General features: G+C 39.4%; 1 protein-coding gene across 1 annotated transcript in view; it reads left to right on the forward strand.

The window, feature by feature from the left end:
- Positions 1-21,960, forward strand: part of LOC134529297 (glutamate receptor 1-like) — a 224,119-nt gene that overhangs the window by 113,877 nt on the left and 88,282 nt on the right. Inside the window, exons 4-8 of the mRNA XM_063363208.1 lie at positions 1,117-1,246; positions 6,112-6,244; positions 15,628-15,748; positions 16,253-16,417; positions 18,851-19,057. Coding sequence (XP_063219278.1) covers positions 1,117-1,246; positions 6,112-6,244; positions 15,628-15,748; positions 16,253-16,417; positions 18,851-19,057 — 756 coding nt within the window. The remainder of the gene's footprint in view (positions 1-1,116; positions 1,247-6,111; positions 6,245-15,627; positions 15,749-16,252; positions 16,418-18,850; positions 19,058-21,960) is intronic.

The raw sequence follows: 21,960 nt of genomic DNA on the forward strand, positions 1-21,960 counted from the left end.
AGTGGTTCTATTTCCCCCTTCCCCCAAATTAAATTATGTGTCCTTTCTGCTGGAATTTTGTTTGAAAGGGACCAGACCAGGTAGAATCATCGGGATTCGGTTCTGCATGATTTCTTGACATCTCACGAAGACTGGGATAATTCCTTACTCAAAACAACCTCCGATTTCTACGCCAATATTCTCATGATCCTCCCACTTGGCGACAGCGTACGCTGTGTCGTGTTTGTGTGGCAAGCATAACAACACCCTGGCACACCTAGATGCCCTATCGCCTTGAGTTGTGGCCCACCATGCGACGTTAATCACTATTGACATTCACGCTGTGTACGAGCTGCAAAGCTTCTGGCCAGGGACCGAGGTCATGTTGAATTCAGGAGGCTGTTACTCGACTTTCTGGCTTGTGTACCCACCAACATGTTTCAAATAACATGTTTCAATTTCAATCAAAGTGATGTCTTTACTGAATAAAGCAGTTTTATGACAAACACTAATTATTTTGTCAATACAGACTAAACAAAATATATTGTGTTGAAACAAATTAGTTTTGTATTCCCCACCAAGTGGCTTATTATTTAAACAAAATTTTGCATGTACTAATAAATTATATTGCTATTGTCACAAAAAATTGGATGTGTCCACATTGAAAAGGTAATTTTTGGTGTTGAGACATTTTTGGCGCAATTGAGAACTCGAAGATCTCGTCTGGGTTCGAACCCCGGGGAGACTCGAAGCCTCGATTGAAGACTCGGTTCCACTGGCTTATATGACTATGAATAGCCACTTTTTAGACTGACCACTCGCTGCAACTAAAATAGCTCATAACACAGCTGGCTATTTAACTCACTGCTGGCTTTGCTTCAGTGATTAACCAATTGTTTGTTACGTAAATATCATTAAAGGTGCAGAGAGAGAGAGAGAGAGAGAGAGAGAGAAAGAGAAAGAGAGAGAGAAGTTGTTAAAATAAGAAATAATATTTTTTTTTTAAATTTTAAGTAAGAAATTATACATTGATAAACAAGGAGATTGGAGAACAATGTGTAACCTGTTGTCGAGCTCCACCCAGCAGTGATATCGTCCAGTGTGTGAGTGCCTCCTGAGCAATGCTGTTGTGACCAGGTGCTGACGCCCTCTTCTGGGTTCCTGGACTACGCCGTCAGCATGAGGCCCGACTACCACCAGGCCATCATCGACGTGGTGCGCTACTACGGTTGGAGAACGATAATCTACCTCTACGACTCCCACGACGGTCAGTAATCTCGTCCCGTACAGATGAACACATTACATCTTCTGCAGTTTTTGTGCCGCGTTGAGGAGCGCGGCGGTGTCTTCTCTGCTGTGACTCCTGGTCCAGGGTACTTCTTTGAAGAGGTGTAGTCCAATCACAACCCAGACCTTGGTTCCAGCCAATCAGGACACTATAGTGTCTCTAGTATGACCAGGACACTTGAGTTTAACTGAAGGCGAGAGGATACGTGGAATAATCGTGGTTCAGCTTTCACTGTATGCCACACTTTACCTGCAGGACCCTCCTACCATATCACTCTTCTCTTGTTACATTTATAGAACTCCCGATCTGTGCTGGACGTCTTTTGCCTAGTTCTGCCTGGTATTATATTGTTACGATTTACCGCGGGTTCGTAAAGGATAGCCCAATTAAAGATTTTTATCACACACACAGTTTTATTTATTACCATTACTTGTCACTTACAAATAATCTTCTAAATTGGCAGATAATTAATTACAGGTAAAGAAATGTCAATTCCCCAGTCACTCGTTTCACACACCTCGCTGGGCCACACTTCCGGTGCAACTATCGCCACAGCACCCCTCGTGGGTCTCCGCCGCGGGACTCCGTCGCCGCACTCCGCCGCCGCCGTCACACTCTTCGCCGAGATCCCACACGATGACTCATTCGCCACTTCACTCGGGACTCCGCCGAGCCCGCGACTCTATCGCCCGGAAACTCCCGACTCCACTGAACTCACTCACTCCCTGACCTGGAACCTTCGTCCAAGGACTTCGCCACTCTGCCGCACCCGCGGCACTATCACCCGGAAACTCCGCCGCGGGAGAACTCCCGACTCCACTCACTCACTGAGACTCTGCCCTGGAACCTTCGTCCAAGGACTTCACCACTCTACCGCACCCGCGGCACTATCGCCCGGAAACTCCGCCGCGGGAGAACTCCCGACTCCACTCACTCACTCAGATTCTCTGCCCTGGAACCTTCGTCCAAGGACTTCGCCACTCTGCCGCACCCGCGGCACTATCGACCGGAAACTCCGCCGCGGGAGAACACCCAACTCCACTCACTCACTCAGACTCTCTGCCCTGGAACCTTCGTCCAAGGACTTCGCCACTCTGCCGCACCCGCGGCACTATCGCCCGGAAACTCCGCCGCGGGAGAACTCCCGACTCCAATCACTCACTCAGACTCTCTGCCCTGGAACCTTCGTCCAAGGACTTCGCCACTCTGCCGCACCCGCGGCACTATCGCCCGGAAACTCCGCCGCGGGAGAACTCCCCATTGAACTGAACTCGAAGGTCGGCCCAACCTCCTTATATAGCCCTTGGGTTCCCGTCCAGAACAATCAGTCATGTGTCCGAGATATCGCGCGACCTTCGCCGTCGAAATGCCCAGAAACGCGTCGTGAGTCCTCGAAGGACGCGGCGGCTGCTCAAAGAACGCCGATAAACGCAAAAAGCATCGGGTTCCCACAAAACGCGCCGATAAATATGTCTGAGTCCTTTTATTCCGCAGTGCGGCCTAAGTAACTCGATCTGAGGCAGGTGCGCGCTGCGACGGTCCGGATGTCGCGAGATAGTATGACACGAGATACCAGGGAGAGGATGCGGGTGGAAGGGGGCGCAGACAGGCCGAACGAGCGCGGCGACGCCAAGCACTGCAGCCAAGCGCGATCGTAACATTATTTTCTTTTAGATGTGTGTTTTACTGTGTGATATAGAGAGCAATATCTCTGTTCACATGTTTTAATAATGTGTACATATAATCCAACTCTGGTTATTGCAATTCGTCTAATCACTTTCTATGTTAATAAGCTTCCTATAATATCTTCCATCATCGAGTGATCTGATCGAGACACTACATAACACTGTCTCAGATAATGAGTTTCAACAACTTTCAGAGTATTTTTATTTCTTCCTACGGGTGCTAAATTTCCATTGAAAATACGGTTCTGAGCACAACTGAAGCTCTGGGAAAAGCCAATCTGATCATCATTTTTATAATAAATTATAGATCAGGTCACTGATTTCAGCCACTGCGTTATTCCACTCGGATATCTGGTTTATGTGCAACTTCATAAAATGTTACATCCTCCGCAATGATAGTACCAAGTGAAATGAAGTGATTTGGGAACAGCAGCTCTTACATACAATATTCCCTTGGTTATACTTGATGCCAACGAAAATTAACATGAATGAGATTATCTTACAGGACAATATTAACAATAATGTCATACACTTCAATAATGATTTAAATTTTGTGATATTTTGAGTAAAAAATAATAACGATTGTTCATAAAGGCAAGTCTTAACAAGGTAAGGCTATACAATGACGTGCTCTGTTGCATATTGAAATGGCATATGCAAACGGCCTCTAACAGAATATAGCTTTTCGTGTAGGTAAACTACTGTGAGGCCTAGCCTCGTGATAACATACAACACGCAAGAGGTGAAGGTGAGGAGAATGCTGCTACACACTTTTAACTCACACAAAATCTTAACCTCACTAAAGATCAACTCATATACCTACGTCATGCATTGCTACAATCTGGGCTAAACAACACATATTTTATCGAATAGTACCTACCATATAACAATATTTATTTCAGCCAACTTCTTTGATTTCTGCTCCATCAAGCTAAATAATCCATTAAACACTATATTCTATTAGCAGAACATATTTAGTAAACTTGTTCTTTAGCATGATTCAGTACATATAACACTAGTGTAACTTTAGCCACAGATGTTTTTGGCACTAAAACAAAAACCAAAGCATTTTGTTGAATCAAAATAGTTTTTATCAAAATAGATAGAGGAGGAAAACGTTTTTACTTAATAATAAATATACTCTATACTTAAAAAAAGTTCTCATATTATCATGGAAAAATGGGCGATTCTTGCAGAAATATTAATCGTGTTTATCACCAATTAGACTGTTCTTTGTCAGATGATGTACACTTTGATAGCGCTATTCTGTATTCTCTCAGAAGGTCTTTGGAGTGGATGTGTAATAAATTAACGGAACGAAAAAATTCAAAAACAATGAATGTGCTTCAATTAAGTTAATATGGCATTTTGACTTGTTATTCTATCGTGTTTGGTTTTCATTATCTAACTTAGTTGAATATAATTTAAATATTAATGAAACCCTATAGCAAAATTTACTATAAAAATAAAAAAGTTGTATGTTTGCATAAAATGGTATTTAACTAATTTATCCAAATAAAAAAATTTTGTATTGAAAAAGTTGCAAATAATTATTCATCACCAAACATTTTTTTGGTTAGTTTTCGGTTTTTCTCTACCATCCAAGTGGCTGAAGTATTATGCCTGTTCGTTGATCAGTGAGAATCTGGCTAGTGTAATAATGACCATCCTTCAAACAAATTAACTGTGCCATAAATATATAATAACCGGTCCAACAAAATTACACAGCTAACTCGGTGTGGCAATGTATAGCGATGACTCACCATTTGAAGTAAATTATACTTTGTTTTATTTAATTTCTTCTATTCATTTCTAAAAATAAATATTTTACATATATTACATTTTTAATTTCAGGGAGAATTCAGTCTGCATTTACTATCGTTAAAATTTTTGCAAAACTATGTTGACAAGAGAAATAAAATTTCAGGGGAAACAATATATGTAAACGATCCATCTTTGGTCCTTTTCGCACCACGAAATTCTGAGGTGACGCGACGGACATTCTAGAATCGGCAGTTTGAGTTGTCTGTGAGTGTGAAACCCACATGCGACTGAGTACCACACACTGTGGCGTAGCGCAGGCAATACAATCAGTTCAGTCTGCCCCTAGCAGTGGTGAGCATCGTTTTAAAAATCCCTGTATTGACATATATCCAAGTATTTCATCATGTCAAGTGAGGATTGAAGCGAGAACTGTCAACCTGGCCGGGAGTATAATGGGTCTCCGTAGAGCGTGCAAGAACTGCAGTGCCATGCCAGAACATAAAAACAAAACAAAAAACTCTCCTGATTGGCCGCTGCACCGATGTCACGAGCTTGCCTGTACAAGTGATTGATCCCTCCCTCCACCAACCCTTAATGATTCCATGCTGGACACAGACTCAGGCTTCGCTGCCCCGCCAGCCGCTGCCTCCATTAGCGCGCCACAGATTTGCATTCGCAATGAAGCGTTTTTATTTCCCTCCTGCCGACGTCACCGGCTCATTAGCACGAGGCCAGGGTCGCGCCGAGGGAGCGGGGCTGTGACGTCACCCCTCGACGCCGGTGGCGGAGGACAGTGATCTGGCAGTTGTGGACGTTCAGAGTGGTCGGCTGCAGTCCTCCCGCCGCAGCGGCCCTTGGAGCTGCCCCAGGTCCGGGCGGGAGCGCGCAGTTGCCGAGTCACTGCCCCGCCTCGCCAGAGGATGTCCACAAGCTCCAGCGCTCCAGCACTGACTCGTGCAGTTCCAGTGGCCAATGCGACGAACAAACAAGCTGTTCTTTACAGTTATAGATTATGGGTCTCGCTTAGGAGACAAATACATCGAAACACTTTTTTTTTATTTTTTATTTTTTTAGCTATTTTAACAACAGCAAAACTATCAGTTAAGCAAGTCACACACATGCAAAAACACAAATTCTTATATTGTACTTAGTCATGCTCCACGACTGAATACTTGAAGTTATGATAAAACGAAGATATGTTTAAAACTCAAGAGCACCTGTATGAGCGAAGGGTACATATATTTATCCTCGCCTTTTGCCGACCTGGCTGCTGTCAGGGTATGGTTATGTTGAAGTGTGTCATTTATAAGCACGTGCTTGGCATGAACGTGGCATGGAAATGTAGCAGACTGGTCGGTGTGTCAGTGAGATGTACGTGGATGCTTGGTGTTTCAGGGCTGCTGAGACTGCAGCAGATCTACCAGAGCCTGCGGCCCGGGCGACAGTCCTTCCAGGTGGAGTCCGTCAAGAGGATACAGAACGCATCCGAGGCCATCGACTACCTGCACAGCTTGGAGGAGCTCAGCAGGTCAGCCGTCTCTCTACCCGCACACTGCACCGCAGGGCAATGATGGGCCAGCACCCCCGTTACTCGCACACTGCCGTGTGGATGAGGCCAGCTCGCCCACTGTCTTGTGTGTGAGGCCAGGTCATGAGCCCTGTTACTCGCACACTGTCCTGTGGGGTTAGGCCAGACTGGCCCTCTCTTCACCCGCACACTGTACCATACGTCAGCAGGTACCCTACTCGCAAACTGCCCTGGGGTGTGAGGTCATGTGTGACTCCCGGGGATTCATAAAAAAAATCCTAAATTTAGCAAATTAACAAAAATTATAAATTTATTTACTGCCCTGAACAGTCGGGTTAAAAATCTTACTTTGATGATTACTTTTTTTCCAATAGATCTATAAGGACTTGGTAGGCTGATAAAATATATCAGGATATACTTCCGTAAAACATGGAAATACTTGCTAATTTAATACTGAAAACATGAACTGAAGGCATTTTAAGTGGAAGGTAAATGCTGTCCTAGCAATTGGCAATACATATGATTTTCTGAACTGAAACATGGTCATTACAAGAAAGTGTACAGTTTGCCAAAGCCAGAATAAATATTTGACAAAAATGTCTGAAGAACAAAAAACCTGTAAAATTAATTTCAGCGCAATATAAAATAATATTATCGTAGCTTCATTCCACTAGTTGCTGTGGAGTTGCTCAAGGTGATGACATTTCTGAGCCCCAGTTAACTATAAATTACCAAAACATAATAAAAAATATCCTCTTTTTTTTCTAGCAACGTCTTTATTCGCAACATTTTATCCTTCATTTAAGGTAATAAAAGTACATTCTTGTAGAGTAAACTCGATAATAATCACATTTATTCAAGGAATAGTTGACATAAAGTTTTTCCCTTAATCCTCTTGCTCGCATTGTTTAGCTGGCGTCACACTAGTGACTCTCATGAAACGATGTTAGGTAAACAAGTCTGGACAGTTTTACGTCACACTTCAAGTACAGCTACCAGTCCTCTATATTTCATAGGGTAATAGTTCTTTATTGCTTTCCCAGTTTTATTTTAACATAAAATATGAGCAAAGAAAGGTATTACATGTGTGTGTGATGCGAATGTCCAAAATATAGTTGATTTGAAAATATGCATACTATTTTGAGGAACACTATTCTGAATGTCCAAGTCAATTCAACAGCTCAGTTCAGTGCATCTTCTGTGCTGGGTAAAGTTAACACTTAAAAAAATTTCAGCGTAGCAGTTACAGTAAATACAACCCTGAGCAAATTTACGAATCAACAGTTCGTAGAATTATTTCAACAGTCAAAAAGATCAACTCACAGACCACTTATAACTTTGACCAGGCGAAATACATGGTGGTACACAAAAATTCCAAACCGCTAACTTTCTGCACACACAAGTGTTCGTACTTAAAAGGTAGTCCAGAGACTCTTCTTTTAAAAGTTTCAAAATAAAAGTGGGAGAGCAATAAGTTGTAAGTAAGTAGCATCGGGATCTAGGCGTCTTCCTTCTTGGGAAAATAATGTGTTCCAAACCAACGATCACCGACGTCTCTCCAATCAGCAAGTCTACGTCACTCGCAAGGATGTAACGAGACTAGTTTCCAACCGGCGTCCCATTATTTTTTCCAAACCCACCAAACCGAAACGTTACCCGAAAACAAAGCACTCATATCACCATCATTTATTAATTCCACTTTTCCAAATATTTTTGATTTAGCTTAGATGGCGAATAAATAGATTTATTTGCAGTCATTTAATTTACAATATATCGCTAGTTGGATAGTATGCGAAAAATAACAGCCTTTAAATATTTGACGATACATCTGTATGTATCTTTCAATACAAAAAACTCAGCTCATCTGCCCTCCAACATTATTTTTTGTTCTAACACTGCGATAGTAATTATCACTCTTGCTAGTTTAGCGCGCCCTAAATGCAGCGCTCGGGGCACAAGCTTCGCCCACGTCCCTGGTCGTCTGCCCAGTCGACCTCACGACAGTGGAAGCTGAAACCATGTTTGGCGTGACATGTGGCGCTATCTGTTGGGTAGGCCCATGACTTCTAACAAAAAAAAAACCCTTAACGGGAGGTTCAAATCCAAAACTTAGGTTTATAATGTTAATTTAACTACTGGACGGACTTATTGCTTAGTAACAGAGATTTAAACTGCAAGAAACACCTAATGTGGTAATTTTCCCAGTGCTGTAACGGGGAAGATGCAACACCAGACGTAATTTTTGAATAATAACGAGCGTGAAAAGCGGTAAGCGTAAATATTGGTATATTTTGAACTTATAGTTCACAAAACATAAACATGTTCTCTGGATCAATGAATACAGTCTTGAGGTACAGCCACTCTGTCAAACCTTTGGTTTTTTGCAAAAAAAAAAAAAAAAAGGATAAATTTTCAGATATACAAAAGTTTTTTTACAACACTTGTTAATTTGAGGCTTATTATACTTCCAGAGAGAAATATTACTCAAAATCTTTAAGCCTCTGAAATATTGCATGTCAGTTTTCCTTTAGTAAAAAACACTTCTTGAAATGCTTCTTACATTAATAAATGAATACAAAACTGTACTATACCTTGACGTTACTTATAAAAAATATATATACATAAATATATTTCAAAATATATTATATCGGCAATAACGTTTACATTAAATTAATTTTATTATAACATTAAAAACTTTTAAAACATTTACACGCTTTATTAAAGTCTACAAAAATATGACTCATCTCAACGTTCATTAAAAGAAGAATTTAGTTAAATTCTGTGCAACTAACTGTGTTTTCTAGTAAACACCCCGCGAACACAGTGGGTGCAGATGACAGCAGCTCGCACCTTCGCTCGCGGTGTCTCCTGGTCGCGGCCCTCGTGGCGAGACGCGGACCCTCCAGTCGCCTGCTCGCTGGCTCTCGACGGAACATGACCGCGGTGACTCGTTGCCATCATGCCTCTCTCGCGCTGCGTCTCGGGCCAGCACCTCGACGTCCTCTGTTTCCTGTGTAGCGAGGAAACTTGCAACTGCGCAGAATGATTCTAACACAAACAAACAGTTAACACCAAGAAATAGCGATTTTTCACTGGTCGTCGCTTCTGTTAAGTCTTTGAATAGTGTCAATTCCTCTCATAACATAAGAGTACTAACAAATTATGAGCCTGTCTCTTTGCCAGTCGAAAAAATTTAGGTTTGCCACGATTTTTATGATTTACTTACTCTTTGGCAACGTACTTCGGACAGTCCTCTTGAAGAGACGTCTTTTTTTTTTTTTTTTTAGCGAAAAGTTACTTCTACTACCCTCTTTTGCTCTAACAGTTTTACTACTGTTACTCCGCTTCAAAAGTATTCTATTTTATTTATAACTGAATATCCTCAATCACCGTAAACACCATAGTATATTACATTGGTAACTAGTATAACCACTCTTTACCTTCTGACCTATATTCACTCTATGTCCTTGATACCGCAGTTCTCCGCCTCGGAGGTGTGCCAAGTCCGTCTAATGAATAATGCATCGATGCCTTACCAATAACTAGGCCAAGTCCAGTAGAATTCCACGTGGCACTTGTTCCAACAGCATGGCCTGCGGGACAGCGTGAACGCAGGTTCGAAGACAAGGCGGCGCTGGCTGTACGAGGCGGGGTGCTCCCCGGTAGCTAGTCGACTCTCATTGGCCTGCTGGGGTCCCCTATTTATACATCCAGCAAGGGCAACGAAATTTTTCCTTCTGGATTATTCTATATCGTTGCTGCCACACGATCACGTGACGATGACGTCAAGCCAAAAGCAGGCAGCCAACTTCGGGAACTAGTTGCTGGCCCGCGCGGTGCTGGAACAGGGTGGTAGGAGGCCCACCACTAAGATACAAAAACAGGTGGGTAGACTGCCACCAGGCGGAAACTCGGCTCCCGCCTAAGCCTTGTCCAAAAAATGTTTATGGGGAAAGTTACACACGTAACATGGTTTGCAATAAAATAAATTATGTTCTATATACATGAGTAGGAGATGCAACATTTCTGGTATGCCATACCACAAAATATGTGGCTACCAAAATAAAGTAATTTTTTTTGACGTGATAACGTCCTATAAATCGTTGAACGCCGGCTGCACGCAAGAAAAAGTATGACTCATTGTCACGTTCCACCTAAGCCGAGCGTGCAAGAACCGGTCAACCACCGTGCAAGAAAATCTTCTATAATATCAAACAGGTTAAGGCGGGCTTTTTAAAAGCAGCAGTTAAAAAAAAATTGATTTAATTTGTCCAATTTCGTCATTTCAAATTACAATTTATTTACATTGATTTGATTTCAGTTTATTTCTATAACTAATTGTTCGTGATTATATTTAAATAAATTATTTAAATTAAATTTGCAAATACTGTAAATAATATTTGAAAATTAAAAAGTATGCAATTTTTCATCAATGTTTTCTTGTAAAATTATCGTCCGTAAACCAACTTTACAGACAACCCCCTTTTTGCTTGATAATAGCTTATTCATAACATATCACAATCAATATATCGATGTAAGTAGTATATTATAAAATATACTATCTAGCATGTGGGCCCAAAACTACTTCCGAGACTAGGTCTCAGTCTCGGCAGTTAGGGCCGGTTGCACCAATAACTGTTCGGATCCGAGATCGTAAGATCTTTGTTTCAGTGTGATCTCAAGTCGAATCTAAGATCCAGTGTATATGTGTTGCACCAAAGTGAACTTACGAGTTCAGACATTCGATCTCACGATCTAAGTTTAGGTTGGTAAAGATCGATTGTAAAATGAAAGCAAGTTTTCTATTGGCTACTGAATTCCGTCTAGTCACAGAGAATTTTCTTTAGCATGTTTGAAGTTCTTGCTGTAAATGTTGGCATTGTGATATTTACATACAAGCCTATTTGTTTACTGATTACAAACTTGTGGCAGGTTGCGAGTTGACTGTAGTAGAGGTGTAAAAGTAACGAAAAAAAGCGTACCCGTATGTATTCGTTACTATAACAATTAGTACTCGTTACTATCGTATCGTTACGTTACTCGTTACTTCTGATACCGCATAACAAGCTATGTTATGTTGCAGCAACGAATCGAGTCGTATTGCGTACGCGTACAGTATGACGTCGCGTAAATAATAATAAATAGAATATAAACAATTAACAATATTTGATAATTAACAGTTTTTGTTAACCAAGAAACAATTAAATCTGATTAGAGCGGTTTTATTATATTATCTCTTTTAAGATAAAAAAAACCGTGAAAATATGCGATAATAAAAAAAATAAAAACATACATATATATAATTTGTAAAAAATACTTTCTTATAAATAGTAAAAAACTTGGACGACGAATTCCCAAATTATACTTTACTTAATAAACAAACATCGTCCTTTGTAACGTAAATTCGTCGAATACCGCATGCGTAAAACATACGAAAAATGCGAGTAACGAGATGCCGCCGTGTGTAAGGTTTCGTTACGTACTCGTTACTAGATGGCGCACCCGTTACTCAGTACCGAATACATACGGTTTGCTACAGCTCTAGTTGACTGGGTTACACGCGAGTACACATGACGATGGAAAAGAAAATTTCAGTATCTAAAAAAAGTTTTTTTCTCTGAAAAAGAAAAAAAATCATCCTTGTCGATTTGGTGCAAGAAAGACAGGATATTTTAGAGTATAAGAGAACTGATGGCGTGTTTTGTAAGCAGAAGGAAGAAGCTTGGCAAGAATTTGGCATTATATTTTAAATAACATTATGATGACAATTACCGTACTTCGGGCATACCTAAAAACATATCGGCCTAAATTTCCTGTAAACTATTGTAACCCATCAAAATATCAATTGTAAACAAACCAGTATCTATGCAAACACGACTACAAAACACAACAAACCAACGAAAAATACACAAGATCTCGGATCCAACTGCTCTGAACCATCAATTTCGGTGGTTCAAACAGAGGTTCACCTCAATCCTCTGTTAGAAGGTGAACTCGAATGGTGCAATCCGTTTGTGTGACTATCGTGGTTCATTACCTCGTATGATCTCAGATCGACCAGCGATCTTCAATGGTGCAACCGGCCCTTAGAGTTCCTCCCCCATGCTTCCCACCCCGCGCACATTGCCCACGCCCAAGTCTCCACCTCGAGCAGCGGGAGGCAACTCAAGTAGCCCGATATGTACCTAAGTAGTGTTTCAAATCGACACGATAGATAGCGCTACTATAGCTAGCAAGTGCTTCTGTCACTTCATACAGGGCGTTAACACATATATTTAGATATTAATTAAAATTGTTATGATTGGGTTAAATATATGAATTAATTAATAAATAGTAGTAAAACAAAAATAATTTAATTTTATATTTGTTAAATATTTTTAACGGTAATATTTTACCACCTGATTGTTTCTATAATATATGACGAAAATAAATTTAACGGGTATAAAGTAGTCCCAAATGGAGGAAAAAAACCTTTCAGCATTTTCAGAAATCGTATCGGGCGTCCTGGCAATAAACAAGTCTTGAGGCGTTATAGTTAGGTATCTAGTGCCTCCGTTCGAGCTAAAAAAAAAAAAACCCGTAAACAATCGATTTTTTAAAAAATATTTTATTGTCACGCACTTACGATCACGTTACATCATTTTTTAGATTAATTCATGTCAATGTAGTCGGTCAATGTACGCGAGTACAGAAAAACTTCGAGTTTCCAATTGTTCAGATCACGGTCTAAGAAGGGGAGGTCTGGACACTCGCCAGATAAAAGTGACCACTTACTGTCTCCATAGTTCGTTCGACGTCCGCTATTCAACTCTAGCGCTAGGTGTCTTGCGGTGGAAATATATCATTAGGCTTTATGATGATTTTGTCAATTCTCGTGAAAAACAAACAAGAGGTAAATAATATACGATACAACGATAGTTTAAAATCATCGCCGGAGGACGCACAGTAACGTGATAATCGGGCATAGGGCCACATTTCCGCAACCTAATTTGTTAATGTCTATAAAACTTTAAAAAATATACTCGTTTAAAAAGGTAATTTTTATGCAAATTACTGGAAATATCGCAATGCCGTTTTGCAGAATGATCAGGAATCATGTAAGGAAGTAAAATGAGTTTTGTTTTTACTTTTTTTATTTCCATGGTGGCCCTATACTCCATAATTACAAACGTAGAGAGTTACGACAGTATTTGATGCACTGCAATGAATTTTAATATAATTACACTATATTTTAACATTTAAAATTAAAGGCTGAATCAAATTACATAACTTGGCTGATTTACGTATTTGAATAACAATACCAAACCTGCATTTACAATACATTATTTGCTACACAAATAAGTGCCATCGTCAATGTTTCGTGTCTCATGTCAAGTGTTGACGCTTCAGCTTGGGTGCATAGTAGGGACGTATTTTTTTAATTTTTTTAATTTACATTGCCTTACAATATCCAAATAAAAAATATATACGTTTTTATAAGTTGTCGAAAACAAACAAGACGCACATACACAGCAAGCAAAAATAATTTTGATAGCCGCATGAATGCACATGTATTGTAATGTAAATTATAAACTGCTATTACTCCTAAACGAGTTTGAATTCCTTATCTGCGCCTTTTAAGATAACAAAGGAAAGTTTAAAGCACTGAATAAAAGTATTTTGGGATTTTTATAATTTTTTTAAGGAAGAGATCGCACTCGTTTTGCAAATTTTGTATTTTAATAAAAAATGGTGTATTGTCAAACTACTTACAAACAGGTATTATCAGGGTTGTGCTGGTCATTAATAAAATTCGACATCATACATTCCATTTTTAAAAAAGTTGGGCCTATACAAAAATAAGTAATCTTTAGACTACATTCATACAAATAATAAAAATTAACTTACTATTCCAATGACGTTTCCGAACTGATCTTTGTGTTCCTTTTTTTGTGAGAATGTATTCTTCCACAAAATGTTTTTCGCATACATAATGGGATCTTTTAAGTACAAACTTGTCTCATGGAATTGCTTTCTGCCACAATTGCCTAACATTGTCATCATTGGGAACTCTGAATATTGCAACTTTCTCGTCCGACTTTGCCTGATAATTTGTTTTGCACCCAGGTGCAACACAAAGGTTAGGCATTTTCACAATTAAAATAATATACGCTTATTCTCTTTACTAACAATCAATTCTCCTTGCTCACAATGAAGTTCCCGCCAATGCCAATGTGGAAACTATACTTCGTAACCTAATTGACCTAATTTATGAAACAATTCCCAAACTTATAAAAAATAAACACATCCAATTTAATACTGTATCGATATCTGGAGATTAATGCATTTTAAACATTTAAATGAAAATTTAAATGATTATTATGTTGAGTTGTTCATAACAACAAAGCTTAAAATACCACCGCAGAACAACCAGCGCTACACGTCAGATGGTGGAGCGGAGCGGAACTACGGAGACATTAGGTGTGCCACTTTTGCATGCTGGCCAGGTTGGGGAGTGTCCAGACCTCCCCTTCTTAGACCGTGGTTCAGATTTATGGTCGTTGACTTCGAGAACCCCTCGCAGAGCTGCAGGTCTTCGCAGCGCCACGACGCCAGCGCCATCTCTTCAGCAGCCGGCAGAACCACGTCCACGGCAATCCAGCGACTCCTCCGCTCAATCCACAGATAAATCTTTCAAGCTATAAAAAAAATAATAAAGTACCCTCGAAGACAAGTTTATTATTTAACTGCATTGATAAATAAAAATCTAAAATGCTATATTTTAACTGTTAAAGTGAACTAAGTGAGAATCACCGAGCCTGTACCCAAATGGTTCTCAACTAGCTCATTCCTAGGCGGCGTTACCCAATGACGAACAAACTAAAAGGTTACTTGTTTAAATATGCATTACAAAATCTTTTGGACCATTTAGGATGTGTTTTTTTTTATTCCGTGAGCAAATAAATGACGTTCGTTTCGTGAACACATAGTTCCACATGTGGCAACCAGAGTATTGTTACGTGGCCAGAGAACTCCAGCACGCCCGGCCTCTAGTCAGGCAGTCGAGGTGTACAGCTTACTGATTACTTCATGAAATAAAAGTGAGCTAATTAAAAAAAAGGTCGTTGATTAATATATTGTTAGAAGCTAAATATCTCTTTTAGATCTAAGAATTTTAATCCCTCGTACATTAGAATCTTCGTTAAAGAACTACTTTAACTTCCCATGATCCTTTTGTAAATATAATAATAAAAAAGGTGTTTGAAATGCACACAGTGTATTGAGGGTTAGTTATGGCCCCACTTAATAACTTGTGTGCTCATGTCATTGTTGAACTGGCGATACCCAAGGAAGCGCCTCGTGGGAGCGGCAGCTGAGCCCCGGGAGGGGGTGTGTGCTTGCAGGTGGGGCTACAAGTACGTGGTGCTGGACTGCCCCACTGACATGGCCAAGGAGATCGTGGTGAGTCACGTGCGGGACGTGACCTTGGGCAAGCGGACCTACCACTACCTGCTGAGCGGCCTGGTGAGCTCAGCCTCCTTCCTTCTTAACTTTTACAGTGTTGTTGCCAGTCTTTTTCCCGTGAATGTGTTTGAAGTAACACTCACAAATTACAACTTTTTTTTACAATATTGAATTTTTTATGGAAGATGGTAATATAATTATATAATAATATAATATCAGTACAAAAATTGTACTGATATTATAAACATAGCTTAGTAGTATAAATAAATAAAATAATTTATCATTTCAAAATAATTAGGCCTATACCTAGTAATTAAATATTATTACGAATAATTTGTTGAATTTTCCACATGGAACCAATATCGGAATTTTTTCGTTTGATTATAGGGTGCATAGAAAATGTGGAAACGTTATTGTAAATATTTTTGAAATATTTTTCTGGAATAACTATTTCAGCTATTTAATGTATTTATTGTTATTGATAACTACAGAGGAACATTCTGTTAAAACACTGGAGACGAGCGCAGTCACAGAACAGTGCAGCGGTGAGCGGCGTGCTCGCAGATCATGGACGACCGCTGGGAGACGGAGGTGATCGAGTACGGCGCCGTCAACATCACGGGGTTCCGCATCGTGGACTCGTCGCGGCGCTACGTCAGGGACTTCCTGGAGGGCTGGCGGCGCCTGGACCCCGCCACGTCGCACGGCGCGGGCCGCGAGTCCGTCTCGGTGAGTGCCGCGCTCGGCGCCGCTGGCCGGGCGTGGTGTGCTCAGCTACTGGTCGTCCACGGCGTGTACTGCTCTCCGAGTCAATTAGCTATCGTCCTCTTCTTTTACTACGTTTCATTCTAAGCTTCGAGAAACTGGCACAGATTCTTGACATACAAACGTTTGACGACGACTTCAAAATATTATCTAATAAAACTAGTATCTAAACTCTTGAAGCAAGCATTCATTTATTGCCGTTTCCCAACCAATCAGACAGGATATTCAAATAAATATTTATTTAGAGTTAGTGAAAATTATAAGGAGAGTTCCAAAGTAATTAATCTGAAGTAATTAATTCACCTACCACGAAATAAGTGAAAATAGAACAATTAAAAATGAGACTAAACTACTCAGTTACCTCTGAGAGAAACAAAGTAGCAAGAAAGAAATGAAAACGTTAAATTAACTGAGTGAGTTCACATCATAGAACAAACAATGAATGAAACAAATAAGAAGTGAAATTAAAACTGACTTTAAAATGAATGTTGTCTACAAGCCACCATAAAACTATCACAAAAGGTTTCCTAAGAAATTTACACATATAACACTTTTAGCACACATATTACACAATATATTACAGAAACACACCAATTCATGGTGGACAATAATCAGTTGTTACTCTCGGTAGATCAGTACGGGATGTCCGGGACCTTGCTGCATGTCGACTGGCTCAGCCACAGGCACGACGCTTACTGGCGCTCTGGCTTGTACTGTTCATTCCTTGAAGACGTGCACACTGCACCGAAACCGTCCACGAAATCACCGTCGGGGGTAGTCCTGGCGAATACTGTCGACGTCTATCGTTTGGTTGGCGTGTGCAGTCTGCTGCGCAACACAAACTCTTCACCAGAAAATATAAGAATTTTCCAAATAACTGCACTTTGCTTCCACACTTCACACACAAGTCTAGACTCGTTGAATGGTTTAATCAAATAAAGTCAAGAGACAGTCGAATCTAGGACGATGATTTATTCAAAAATATACACTTTACAATGTAGTCTGGAACCACCGATGATTCTATGCGTAAATTCATACAGCTCGACAAACATCATATCCTTTACATAATTCTCACCCATATTGTACAAACATAATGTTTTGTTGACAATAAACCGTATGTCTCCTAATTTCATACAATAATCTTCTAACAGTCTAGTGGTTCAAGGTGTAATTGAGCTTTAAAATACGCAGTCTTTAGTAGGTACACTACTCACCAATCAATTTTTTCAGATCGAGCTAAAACGTCCAACTAAACATTAAAAACTCAGAATTGTTTTCAGTTCACAGTATTTATTTTTGTGTTTCAAAAGTGCAATTTTTAAGCGCCATTCATTTGGTGATGTTATGACAATCGCTCATTGAGAAAAAGACTTTACAAATAAATTTGTTACAAAGATAATTCAACCAAAAAGAACATAAAAATGTATATATTAGAATAAAGTAAGAAATTAATTAAAATAAATACTATAATTACTGAAAAGTTTCTCTGCACAGGGCAAAGCAGGAGCCTTCAGCTCAACGAGCGAGACATACAGTGGACGTGTCCTTTTGTCGGTGGGTTTTCTTCAGGTACCCCTTTTACCCACCAATCAATCGGATTATTACATCTTCTTTCAATTTCACCCCACATTGCACTTTAATTTTCTTGATGCCGATATGTGAAACCCTAACTCGTTCTTAGAGTCCGATCCGATGACAGAATGGTTGGAGTCAACTACGATCTTCGAGGTCATCTCGTCTCCAACTCATCCGAAGAGACTGTGATGTTTAACAGATTTTTTGGGCCAAAATATGCCTCAAAAACTATGCAGCTAAAACGTGTTTTTTTTTCGAGCGAATCACAAACGACCAATAGTACAGAGCAGCATTATCGCCGGCTAGTCAAACGATCCTGTAATGTAACTTTCTCTGCCAGTTTCTGAATATCAGTGTTTGTACTCTCGCAGCTGATAGAGAGTGCGAGTATGTGGCCCAGAAAGAATGTGTGTGTCCCAGGAGGAATGTGTGTGGCCCAGGAGGAATGTGTGTGTCCCAGGAGGAATGTGTGTGTCCCAGGAGGAATGTGCGTGGCCCAGGAGGAATGTGTGTGGCCCAGGAGGAATGTGTGTGTCCCAGGAGGAATGTGTGTTTCCCAGGAGGAATGTGCGTGGCCCAGGAGGAATGTGTGTGGCCCAGGAGGAATGTGTGTGGCCCAGGAGGAATGTGTGTGTCCCAGGAGGAATTTGTGTGGCCCAGAAGGAATGTATGTGGCCCAGGAGGAATGTGTGTGGCCCAGGAGGAGTGTGTGTGGCCCAGGAGGAATGTGTGTGGCCCAGGAGGAGTGTGTGTGGCCCAGGAGGAATGTGTGTGGCCCAGAAGGAATGTGTGTAGCCTAGAAGGAATGTGTGTGGTGCGCAGGCGCAGGCCGCGCTCATGTACGACGCCGTGTTCGTGCTGGTGGAGGCCTTCAACAAGCTGCTCCGCAAGAAGCCGGACCTGTTCCGCGGCAACTTCCGCCGCGGCCAGATCTTCAACAACGGCAGCCGCGGCATCGACTGCAACACCAGCACGCACCGCGTCGCGCCGTGGGAGCACGGCGACAAGATCTCCCGCTTCCTCAGGAAGGCAAGTGCATGTCAGGTGTGACGACCTGGGTGACAACCTTCGTGTTCAACTGTTTACATTTTCCATGGCAGTATTTAATTTCACGTCCCTCATGACCTGAGAACACGAAGACCTGATGTCTCCCTCTTCCTTGGGAGGTGGATGTATGCAGAACATAGACTCTGTGAGGTCTAAGGACGTGGTTGATAAGTGGTACACCATTCACATTTTCCATTGCAATGTCTTATTTAATGACCCTCATGCCCTGAAAACACGAAGGTGGATGTGTGCACAATGTAGACTCTAAGTTATGTGGCCGAGATGACAAGTGGCCAGTTAATCCTACCTTGAAGTATGGCTTTGATGTCCACTAAAGATTCATTCTTAGGCCTTTTTGCACTATAATAATACAATGGCATAGTGATAATGCATTGGTCTCACATTCCGAGAAGTCAGGTAGAATTTCTCCGACCATTTGTTTTCCATGGTTTCCCCAAATGCTCTTGCGAATGCTAATAGTATCTTTTTGTAGTCCAAAGTTATGTTCTCCCTCCCCCCGAATAATAAGCTTTTATTTTTTATGATGTCACTACTATAAGTTAGGTTTTAAATTAATTTAAAAAATCTGAAATTGTAATGGTTTAGCGTATCACAGTCCACACACTTTCTAAGAAGATATGTCAATGAAACCTTTAAGAACAGCTTAAATAATAATTCATATTGATGCCATATAGTTATATTTTAATAGTTTATGACATGTAAGTAAATGCAATCTAGTGTGACTATGTAGTCCCACTATCGAACTTAGAGAAGTTAATTTTGTATGTTTTTTAAATAGTTTCTGGCGAATTGTCTTTAATAGAAATAACTAACAACAACCAAAATATTATTACATACAATAATATAAATTTCAAAACAAATTTACTACGTTTAAATTTTTAGATATCAAGCAATATGTTATTTGAATACAAGACTAAAGTAATATAAACACTGTTTAAAGTTTGAATGGTATACTCATATCAACTATAATAGTGGGGTTAATATTTTGCCATAAACACAACTACGAAAATATATACCTACGTATTCAACAGTGTTACAGTTCAAACTAAGTTACTGACCAATTGGAATTCTTGTATTATAGATAAGAATCTTGAATATCAGAATGATCTCATTGACTCATAACTTAAAAATATAATATTATTATCAAATTAGGTAGCTCGGTAAACACGAGGATCTATTGTAGTAACAGAAGGTTACTAAAGAGGACTTCTAGTTAACTAGTTAATGATATAACTGAACTGATATATTCAAAATCATCTAAATCAATTAGTGAAACAACTACTAATGTCAAAACATCACTTACCTGAAAATAAATGTGAACAATTATTAAATTTGTGATCAAATATATATTTCTAACAAATCACCAATACTGAATATATGAACACTATAACTACTATCTTAATCTCGAAGTAGTTCAAGTTATCAATCGACCATGTTCGTAATTTAACATAGTATCTCGCTGGATATCAGTTCGTTGTTGGAGCAGGACTTACACTATCTTCTTATTCCGCAAACTGTATATAAGATTCTGGTAGATTACAAACTGTTGTATATCTTGGCATGAACTGAAATCTCGAAGTTCTAGTAGAATGGTTCAGATGTATATCCTTATATCATTATATAATTTTCAATCTCGAAGAAAAGTTTAAATTAAAGTAATATATGATACAGATAACTTGATATTATAACGGTTCGTAGCATCTTGAAGTGATTGATCCAGCAATCACATTAACACAACTTTTACAGTTATTCTATAACAAAACTGTTTGTTGATTAGATAATCTTTATAGCATCTATAAATATTCTCGATTAACTGTTGATATTAACTGACAGCATTAAAATTTGTTACATTATAAGGATACTTAAAACTGTCTTGCTTTTTCCAAGTCTAATAACATTTTTTTTTCTGTTTAGTTATTTTTTCTAACAATACAAAGAGAAAAAACATAAACAAAGTTTCATATCTCACTAACACAATTTAGCTATACCTTGCCCTATTATAAGTAACAACATAGTTTACATAGTATTACTCTGAGTAATTATAAACAAAGAATTATTTAGAATGAATTTACATATGAAAGTCAATTTAAATAAATAAAATTTAAAAATCTGTACCCTAACAACTTCTAGTCTTATTCACTTTAATTGACATTAAATAGTTCCTTTCCTTCCCACACACTAGACAAAGAGGCCTAGGTTAATAATTATAGGGCTTCTGTTTTTCGTTTGACTAAACACTTGTATCATCAATAATGAAACGTTAGGCTGTATTATTTCGCATCCATGCTGGAAGTCTCGCCAGTGGGTGAATTGTCCTTATTATTAGCGAAGTGACTGCATATAGATATTGCCTCAAAATTATAGTAACATCATATCCATAAAGGTGTTAGATAGTTTTCGTCAGTGGTTTTACAAATAAATAATTTCCACACAGTTGCAATCTAGATGCTATAAAGGAGAGAACCCTTCATACCAAAGACTATTTATATTGTCTAATGGTAATATTTTCTTTAAGTTTAACAACTTTTGAATTCTATGCTTTCTTATATTTTGCGGAATTATTATATATGTTTCGATGTTTGGGTGTCTGGGTATTGATTTTGTGAAAACAGTTTCGATCACCAAATGAAAAGGTTTGTTCCAAATTTAATTTAGTTAAATGCTATCAATTTACTCAGGTACGAATATATAACGTCAATCACTATTGGTTGTTTGGTTTCCATTCAAGACAGATAAAATTATGTTTTATTTAGGCCAAAGGACCGTCATAAGTAAAATCAACAGCAAAATATTCTAATTAGAAAGTTAGTTAAAAACTATTTGAGCTAGCGATCAGAAGTGTCTAAATAAGACTGTATTTTTGT

Source organism: Bacillus rossius, chromosome 1 (assembly GCF_032445375.1).
Source record: "Bacillus rossius redtenbacheri isolate Brsri chromosome 1, Brsri_v3, whole genome shotgun sequence".
Classification (NCBI taxonomy): domain Eukaryota; kingdom Metazoa; phylum Arthropoda; class Insecta; order Phasmatodea; family Bacillidae; genus Bacillus; species Bacillus rossius.